Source organism: Geotrypetes seraphini, chromosome 12 (genome assembly GCF_902459505.1).
Source record: "Geotrypetes seraphini chromosome 12, aGeoSer1.1, whole genome shotgun sequence".
NCBI classification, from domain to species: Eukaryota; Metazoa; Chordata; class Amphibia; order Gymnophiona; family Dermophiidae; genus Geotrypetes; species Geotrypetes seraphini.
In genome coordinates, this window is record NC_047095.1 from 54,110,430 (window position 1) to 54,120,873 (window position 10,444).

The 10,444-nt window shown below is 43.2% G+C and overlaps 1 protein-coding gene across 1 annotated transcript in view; it reads right to left on the reverse strand.

Moving 5' to 3' along the window:
* C8A (complement C8 alpha chain) overlaps positions 1-9,069 on the reverse strand; it is a 60,876-nt gene extending 51,807 nt beyond the window's left edge. Inside the window, 1 exon segment of the mRNA XM_033915529.1 lies at positions 8,865-9,069. Coding sequence (XP_033771420.1) covers positions 8,865-8,977 — 113 coding nt within the window. The 5' untranslated portion in view covers positions 8,978-9,069.
* Between the last annotated feature and the right edge of the window lie 1,375 nt (positions 9,070-10,444).

Below are 10,444 nucleotides of genomic sequence, written 5' to 3' on the forward strand. Positions count from 1 at the left end.
CCATATACAGACACAGACCGTGCAAGTCTGCCCAGTACTGGCCTTAGTTCAATATTTAATATTATTTTCTGATTCTAGATCCTCTGTGTTCATCCCAAGCTTCTTTGAACTCAGTCACCGTTTTACTCTCCACCACCTCTCTTGGGAGCACATTCCAGGCATCCACCACCCTCTCCGTAAAGTAGAATTTGCTAGCTTTGCCTTTGAATCTACCACCCCTCAACCTCAAATTATGTCCTCTGGTTTTTACCATTTGCCTTTCTCTGGAAAAGATTATGTTCTACGTTAATACCCTTACCTTGAACTTACGGTTACACGGTCAAGAAGTACTATGTAATGTAATGTACTAAAAATCACTGCTAACTCTGCCCTAACCGCCTTTGGGATGCCTTTATCCTATCGGGATAGGGGATGCTGCACCATGCAACTTCAAAGCAACAAGACCACCCAGAAAGCATTTGGAGTCATGCGCAACCAGAGACAAATAAGAAAATTCTTAGACAGGGAGCAATACCGTCTCATAGTTCAATCCTCAGTCCTTGGACTTTTGGACTACTGCAACATCCTCTACATGCCAAGCCCCACAAGTATGACAAAACTGCAGACAGTGCAAAACACAGCCCTTAGACTGATCTACTCACTAAGCAAATATGACCACATCACCACCGCACACCTAGACTCACGCTGGCTCCCCACAAAAGAACGAATATTCTTCAAATTTTACTGTATATTATTCAAAGTAATGAACGGCACCGCCCCCTCCTACCTAACCGATTTCCTAAACCGAAATAAATCAACCAGACCTAGGAGAACTCAGACCCCATTTATTCACCCTCCAATCAAAGGAACATAACGCAAGAAGATGTACGACAGTCTACTAGCAACGCAAGCAGCGAAAATAGACCACCTCTCAAACATACTGAAAACTACCTCCGACTACAAAATATTCTGAAGGGAAATTAAAACCCTGCTATTCAGAAAATTTATCAAGAAAATCTAAAACATTTCCTTATTGTTCCCGATCATGAAATTTTCCAAGTAATCTCTCAATCATGTAATTAGCACCGTTTCCTGTAACCTTCCTGGAAATGTTCAGTTATCTTCTGTTATCCGCCTAGATCTGCAGGTACAAGCGGAATAGAAGCCACTAATGTAATTTAATGGCAGGGTTTAATAGGTTATGGAGGAGTAGCCTAATGGTTAGTGCAGTGTCTCGCAAACTTTCCAGCTGGCGGCACACTAAATCTAGTGCCCCGGCCAGGAGGCACCCGGAAATGCGCAGACGTCGCTGCGATGACATTACACGCATACACGACGCCATTGTGTCAATGTCCGCACATGCGCGCATGCGCACATCCTCGGTGGAGGAATCCGTGAGGTGCGGGGAGAGGAGGAGAGACGCCGGCCAGGAGGAGCGTAATCTGTGCCGGCTGGCTTCCTAAAGGACGTGCCTCTCAGCGCGAGAAGCACGTCCTGTAGGCAGTCAGCCGCGCGTAGGCAACCCTCCTCCTCGCCAGTGTGTTGCGGCACACCTAAAATCTCAGGAGGCACACTGGTGTGCCACAGCACACGGTTTGCAATGCACTGAGTTAGTGCAATGGCCTGAGAACCAGGGGATCTGGGTTTGATTCCCACTGGAGCTACCTGAGACTCTTGGGGAGTCACCTGGATTGAATTGGATTTATTGCATTCGATATACTGCTTGAACATAGGTATTAAGCGGTTTACAATACTAAGGCCCTCTTTTACTAAGGTGTGCTAACCGATTAGCGTGCTAAACGCTAGCACGTGCATGTTAGTCTATGGACGCGTTAGCATTTAGTGCGCGCTAATTCAATTAGCGCACCTTAGTAAAAGAGGGAGTAAATATAGACAATGAGCTACTTTCTCTGTCCCGAACGGGCTCACAATCTAATTAAGAATACCAGAGAAGACAATACTAACATTACGAAGATACATAATTTCAAATCGAGTAATTTAATCCACTAAATTAAAACCCTTAGTGCGCAAGCACACTTCATTTTCCGTGCGGCCGTGATCAGTGATCCGTGGCTCCATGCCTCCGCATGTGCAGTAGGAGCCTGCGGAGGTTTGTGACGCATGCGGCAGTTTCCCCAGCAAAGTTCCTGCCCCGAGAGGAAAGATGGCAGTGTCGGGTTTGGCGTTACTGCAACGTTCCTGCCCCGAGAAGTAAGATGGCAATGTCGGATTCGGTGTTACTGCTTCTCGGCCTCCTCCGTCGCTGATGCCTGGCCCCACTCTATCACTCCCATAGAGCTGTGTGGCCGTGGGGCATTTGCTAGGCCCAGTGCTGCTGGACCAGTGCTGCTGGACAGGGAGGGATCAGGGAAGGGGTGCTGCTGGACAGGGGGGAGGTAAAGGAAGGGAGAAGGGTTACTGCTGGACAGGGGGAGCAGGGAAGGGGTGCTGCTGGACATGAGGGAGATAAAAGGAAAGGAGAAGGGCTACTGCTGGACAGGGGGAGCAGAGAAGGGGTACTGCTGAATAGGGGGGAGATAAAAGGAAGGGAGCAGGGCTACTGCTGGACAGGGGGAGCAGGGAAGGGGTGCTGCTGGAGAGGGGGAGAGAGGGAAAGAAAGAAAGACAGACAGGTAGGGGGCAAGGAGAGAGATAGAAAGAAAGAAAGACAGACACACAGGGGCCAGGGAGAAATACAGAAAGAAAGAAAGAAATGCCTAAGTTTACACATCTATTCTAGCACCCGTTAATGTAACGAGCTAAAAAACTAGTTTAATATAATTTAAAATAAGTACCTTTACATAATATGTAAACCACTTTCATAGTAACCATAGAAAGGCAGTATATCGAATCCCATCCCCTTTCCCTTAATTGGGCAGGAATGTCTCCAGCCTGATTAAACCCTTTTGAATGTTGACTCCTGTATGTTTTTGCAAGAGAAATAATAGATTTGGGCATTTTCCTGCCATGATTCAGCATTTAAGAATAAGTCCAGTGCAAAAGTTAGACGTCTGGAGCTAGACCTGTTTTAATAACAAATACGTGCCAAAAGAAAAGAACCCAAATTGACCAGATGACCCCCCCCTCCCACCCCCCAAAGATATGAATGAAGCAATACATACCTGAGTGTATGACAGCTTCAGCCGTTATGTACTGTTTTTTTTCATCATACATATACTATATATTACGTAATGGACATGAGCTAGCTGAGGGTTAGTAATTTGGTGACATTTCTCCCCAGCTGTTTGCACGCTTTACGCTTCTGTTCTCAGCTTAAAGTTCCTGTGGCCGCTCTGGCTCCTCCCCTCTCTGTAGCCCGACGATCTAGCATCAGTTTTCTCAGCATGCATCAGCTGTGGCTGGCTGAAGTTTGGTGGGCCCTGATGAAGGGGCGTTAAGCCTGACCATGGGTGTGTGGATTGACCAGCATTCCCGACACCGCTGCTTCTGGCAAGTTGCGGGCACCCTGCTGACATCATCTTTGGGGCCTTTTTCTGTGAGCCCTGACCACAATACATGGCCCACGGTCATGTATATGAAGGGGAGAGGCCAAAGACACATGCCTCCTTCGAGCACCTTCAGAGACCAGAGGATTTTTACCATGGGAAGAAAGAATCAATATCTGGACCATCGTTAACTATAACTGTGACAAAATGTCCCATGGATTTTCATTTAAGATGTGCTGTTCCAGTAGCAGAAGTTGATACTCTCCCCAACAGTTGCTTTCCTGTCGTCCTTTGAATGAGCTCCACCTCCTCCACCTGGAAACATAGCTTTGGAGGAGATAGTTGTTTCTCCATGAGGTAATCAATCTTCTCCTCCTTTTCTTTTACCTCAGATGGGAAAATTAACCGGCAACGAGAGTATGGGACTTTCTGTTTTGAAGGTCCCTCTCCCTAAGCCAGTACAGATGGTTCCTGCAATTATTTCGGAAGAAACTGAGCCTCCTCGGGGAAAACAGGCCACTTTACAAGATGTGTGGTAAGTTGTAAAACAAATTGAATCTTCTATGCAAGAAACAGTTGCTTCATTATGTCAATTATCACAGAATGGAGCTATTAAGCCGTCTGGGGTTGAGAAAAGTTTGGGCGAGATTGATGTGAATGTAGGGAAGATGGGGAAATCTCTAGAGACCCTACAGGCTGCTGCTGCTTCCTTTGTTACATAATCTATTGGAAGCTAATGAAAATCAATTTCGCAGTAGGAATTTGAGATGATTGAATTTCCCAATGACTCATTATTTAGCTCTTTTGGAATTATTGAAAATGTACTGGAAAGATATTTTACAATAATCTAAAACTGACTCTGTCAGTAAAGAATATATAGCTTACTATTACAGTGTTTCCCTGCAAATTCGTGGTTCGTGGACTCAATCATTCGTGGTCTGCTCTGACCGCCTCTTCCTGTAGTAAAGTCAGGCTACACCAATCAGGAGCTGCGTGTACACGAGTAGATTGTGAGCTCTCCAGGAACAGAAAAATACCTATTGAACTAAGGCCAGTACTGGGCAGACTTGCACGGTCTGTGTCTATATATGGTTGTTTGGGGGAGGATGGGCTGGAGAGGGCTTCAGTGGGTGTGAGGGTTTAGATGGGATGGAGGAAGTTTTAACAGAGATTTCGGCAGTTGGAACCCAAGCACAGTACCGGGCAGAGCTTTGGATTCTTGCCCAGAAATAGCTAAGAAGAAAAAATTTAAATTGAATCAGGTTGGGCAGACTGGATGGACCATTCGGGTCTTTATCTGCCGTCATCTACTATGTTACTATGTTACACTACCTCAATGTATGCCGCTACAATAACTTTCGGTCTTGTAGGCAGTATATAAACAATAATAATAACACAGTAATAACAAATGACCCCCTCCCCTCCTCTTTTACTAAGCCGTGATAGAGGTTTCTACTGTGACTCATAGAATTCCTATGAGCGTTGGAGCAATTAGCGCCCGGGCCGCGGTAGAAACCTCTACTGTGGCTTATCAAAATAGGGCCAAAATATTTTATAAAAGACAAGTGAGCAGTTGTTCATGCTAACAGGCAGCTATTTTTGATATATTACCTCAGACTGTATGCACCGTTTGATAACTTTATGCAGCATATATAGCCACCCCCTTTAAAAAAAACGTAGTGCAGTTTTTAGCGCCGGCCGTGACGGTAACAGTTCCGACGTTCCTAGAAATTCTGTGGCCAGCGCTATAAAATGCGCTACGGTTTTGTAAAAGGGGGAAGAGGATAATTTGTTATCGCATGCATAATTCTTTGTAACATGTTTAACTCTATACAGAATTCTATGTAGCAGTGCACTTCCCCCTGCGTATTTGCTGGGATAGGGCATTAACAGACCCGCGAATACAGAAAAACCGCGAATAACTTTTTCATATGTTATTTGCTGTTTTCCTATTAAAAACCATCGTGAATAGGGTGAAACTGCGAATAACATGGTGGGAGACCTGGCCTGTTCTTGAAGGAGAGGCAAAACACGGTGAAGAAAGCGCCAGGAATCGGCAATTTTTCTCTGTGAAAGCTTGGAATCGGCGATTTCTCTAGGCAAGCTGATATAATTGTGGGGGGATGGGGGAGGAGCCAGCAAGCCTAAAACTGCGAATAACTTTTTCATATGTTATTCGTGGTTTTCTATTAAAAACCATCGTGAATATGGTGAAACCGCAAATAACACGGTGGGAGACCTGGTCTTGTTCCTGAAGCAAAAATACGGTGAAGAAAGCGCTGGGAAAGGCGATTTTTCTCTGTGAACGCTTGGAATCGGCGATTTCTCTAGGCAAGCTGATGTAATTTGGGGGGAGGAGCCAGCAAGCTAAAAACCGCGAATAATCGAAACCACGATTGCTGAAATGGCGAATACGAAGGGAGAAGTGTATGCTGCTCGTAACTCACATCGAACTTTACTGTAATTAATGAGGATTCGGTGAGAGATAGGATTGTATATGACATAAAAGTGACTTAGAACGGAAACCTTGAAAGTAGGCTTACCCTAGTTACAGTGGCGTTGCGAGGGCAGTGGTGTTCCCTCCCTCCCCCAGCCTCAATTTTATTTATATACCACTTATAGCCTAAGTGGTTTACATTCGGGAACTCAAGCATTTTTCCCTGTCTATCTTGTTGGGCTCCCACTCTGTCTAATGTACCTGGGGCACTAGGGGATTAAGTGACTTGCCCAGGGTCAACCTCAGGGTGCTGAGGCTGTAGTTCTAACCACTGCACCACACAGTCTCAAAGTCCTTGAGGGCCGCAATCCAGTTGGGTTTTCAGGATTTCCCCAATGAATATGCATGAGATCTATGTGCATGCACTGCTTTCAATGCATATTCATTGGGGAAATCCTGAAAACCCAACTGGATTGCGGCCCTCAAGGAGGGACTTTGAGATCCCTGATCCACGACAACTCAGCTTTCATATCACCTGTCACACCTGGAAATCCCAGAATCCCTTAACAGGTGCTAGTGTTGCCACCAATATGGCGCCCTAGGTGGATAACCCCCCCAGTACCCTCCCCCCCCCCCCGCCAGCCCGCGGTAGAAACTTCTACTGCAGCTTTGTAAAAGGGGGGCCTAAATTTTTACAACCCTTGTATCTTTCCTACCATATTCATGCGTTGATGAATGTTTTAACTCTTTAGTAATTGATAAAGTGACAAAGAACAAATATGATAATGTAGGTTTTGTGTCATTATGAATGGAAAACAATACATAACGAACCAAAAAAAAAAAAAACAAAACCAATATCATTCATGGTTTGTTTGTTTTTTTGTTTGCATTTCGAAATAAGACATGAAGCTGATTGATAATGAGCAAAAAATGGTATCAGAAACATTAAAAATCCGCAAATTATAACAATTAACTTAGCCCCATCTTGAGCTATGGACCCCCAACAATGGGACTCAAGAAACAAAACATGGAGAATAGAAAAGGAAAAAAAAAACCCCATAAGGCAATTAACAGAGATTTTTAAATGATAGTGCTTCCCCATTATTCCATTATGGGGGCTGTTTTAGGTTAACTGGGCAAGAGGGGCATATTTCTACTAGTTTTATAAAGGCATATACAGCAGAAATTGAGCCAGAATTAGGCATAAATGTTCCCATGTAAAGCATGTAAGCAAGTACCTATTTAATGGAACAGTCATATAAATTACATCACTTCCTGCAATCTGCCTAAACTCCTCCCCTAGACAAACCTTCTCTAAGGTCTCTTACAAATACAAGTCCAATTACACCGTGTATGCTTAAGAATGAGGTAATTTGATTAAAACCTCTTTACATTCATTTTAACAGTGCTTTATCAGTGCAAATGGTTTATAAGTTTATCTGATTAGTGCTCTTTGGCAAACACACACTTGATGATTTGGGTTAAGACCTTCCTTCATGAACATGTAGTGAAGTGTGCTAGGTTTCTCATAGTTTATTGGCTTATATCCCGCTTTATACAAAGCGGGTTCCAAAACGTACTTACATAATATTATCACATCACATGAATTACTGGCAATTCCCATTTGCCCCATTAATGTTCGTTGGACAGACTCACTAAACACATCCAGTAACCCCCAGGACCAAAACCACTGCAATTCCAAAATTAAATAATCCAAATCTACAGCATCACAGCTGCAGTAACACCTGGGATATCACTGGTGAAGTGTCTCTTCCTTCTGAGCAGACTGGAAGCCCCCGGAACTAATTTTTTTTTTTTTTTTTTTTAATTTATTCAATTTTCTATACCGTTCTCCCAGGGGAGCTCAGAACGGTTTACATGACTTTATTCAGGTACTCAAGCAGTTTTCCCTCTCTGTCCTGGCAGGCTCACAATCTATGCAATGTACCTGGGGCAATGGGGGGATTAAGTGACTTGCCCAGGGTCAAAAGGAGCAGCATGGGTTTGAACCCACAACCTCAGGGTGCTGAGGCTGTAGCTTTAACCACTGCACCACTCTAGAAATCAAAATGTAGCAAAAATGAGCCAAATATAGGACAATCAAGCCATTGTGACATCACTGATGAGGTTGGCTCTTAGCCATTGATGGAATGAGGCATTGTGATGTCACAATACCAGCTCTGGTTATCAGAGGCTGAAGCTTTTCACACTCATTTATTTATTCTATTTTCTATACTGTTCTCCCAGGGGAACTCAGAACGGTTTACATGAGTTTATTCAGGTACTTGAGCATTTTTCCCTGTCTGTTCCGGTGGCATCACATTCTAATGTACCTGGGGCAATGGTGGGGGGGGGGGGGAGGAGAGGAATGGGTGATTTGCCCAGGGTCACAAGGAGGAGCATGGGGTTATACCCACAACCTCAGGGGGCTGAGGCTGTAGCTTGAACCACTGCACCACTCTAGAAATCAACATATAGTAAAAGTGAGCCAAGTACAGGCCAATCAAGCCATTGTGACATCACTGATGAGGTTGGCTCTTAGGCATTGGTGGAATGAGACATTGTGATGTCACAATACCAGCTCTGGTGATCAGAGGCTGTAGCTTTAACCACTGCGCCACACTTTCCCCTTAACTATGATGCCCTAAGCAACGCCCCGTTCACATATTCCAGCCCTAAAAATGGATTCTGAAAACCAGTCTTGCAAGGCGAGCAAGCGTAGAATATACTTGCTTCCAGAAAAGTGCAAATATCATAGATAAATCACTAACACATTAAACTGGAAAGTTTTTATGAATATGCAGGAAAACCATTGCTAAATACCTTCAATTGAACTGAAAATTATGATGATAATATGTAGATTATATTCTTATGTTGCTCGTTACTATAAGAAATGCGTAATGGTGCTCATTAAAAAGTCATAATTAAACAAACGTATCTCTGGTTTAAAATACACACTGTTATTTCACTTCTTAAAGTCGTTATGTAAAATGACAACATACCTCAGTACAGAAAACTCATCCAACTTGCTTTCTCCTGTAATACCCAAGCAGGATGGAAAATAGATGATCAAAAGGAGCAGAGCAGAAATCTCATTGGACGCCCACATTTTCATCTAAATGTATCCTGTGCTGATGTACTTTGATTTTAAAGTTAAAAACACATGAATTATAATTTTTTTTTTAACTTGGAACCTCTATATTGAAGCTTATGGGCAGCATCACTTCGGACTGTATTCCAAATTTTAAAAAGTCTGTAAATCATTGACTACGGTTGTGCCTTATCATTTAAAGTTACCAGAACATCCTGAAGGACAAAGGTTTTGCAATGAGAATTAACAAAGTTTATATTTACATTTTAAAGTTGGTTGGTTTGCTTATCAGTTAACATAGCCTCATTAATGAGACAACCGGATGTCCTTTCTATCAGCTTTCAGAAGGGAGATTTCTTGGAAACTGGCAAATGAATCAAAAAATTTGGAGTGAGTATCCAAATCTTTCAGCTTATTAAAACTGTGACTGTCACATGATAGGTTCACGTTCAATTTACTTAATATACCGCAAATATAAAACCAAAGGTAAATCTATGCGGTTTAAAAAATATATATATAAATATAAAAATGAAATAGGGTAGGGAACAAAACATACAGTTAAACAATCAAACCAATACAGAAATTTGGGGAAAGGAGGGAGTCGGTAGGTTACAATAAACAAAAAAAGTTGGGGAAAGGAAAGGATTGAACAATATGTTAAGGGAAAAAACTAAAGTTAGTTCTGCCCACGTTAGTTGAGATAAAGCCCACGATGGAACTTCACCCCCCTCTTTGACTAAGGTGCGCTATGCTTTTTAGCACGCGATAAATATTAGCACGCGCTAAACGCTAACGCATGCATGTTATCCTATGGATACATTAGCAGTTAGTGCACACGTTGATTTAGCGCACGCTAAATGTGCGCTAAAATGCTTAGCGCGCCTTTGTAAAAGACGGCCTTAGCGAAAGGTTACCTAGAAGATTAACCCCCTCTTTTACTAAGGTGCGCTATGCTTTTTAGCACGCGATAAATATTAGCGCATACTAAACGCGCTAAACGCTAACGCGTGGATGTTATCCTATGGACGCGTTAATGGTTAGCACATGTGTTTATTTAGCGTGTTTATTTAGCTTAGCACACTTTTGTAGAAGAGGGCCTGAGAGCAGAAAGCCAAGGAGAAGTAGTGCGCCTTTAGTTGCGTCTTAAAATTCGCAAATGATTTTTCTGAACAGAGATAAAAAGAGCTTGCCAGGTACTTGTGACTTGGATTGGCCACTGTTGGAAAACCGGATACTGGGCTTGATGGACCTTCAGCCCAGTGGGACATAGCCACTTACCTTTGTGTCAAGCTCCATGTATGATGGCCCTTTCTTTAGTTAGGGCTACCGAAAATGTGCTCTTAAAACTCAAATGGATCTATGTATATTGGGGCTACTTCTTGTCGACTACCCCTAAATAAATATACTTATCTAAACGATGGTCCAATATTGGTCACCATACCTCAAGAAAGACATGGCGATACTTGAGAAGGTCCAGAGAAGAGCTACGAA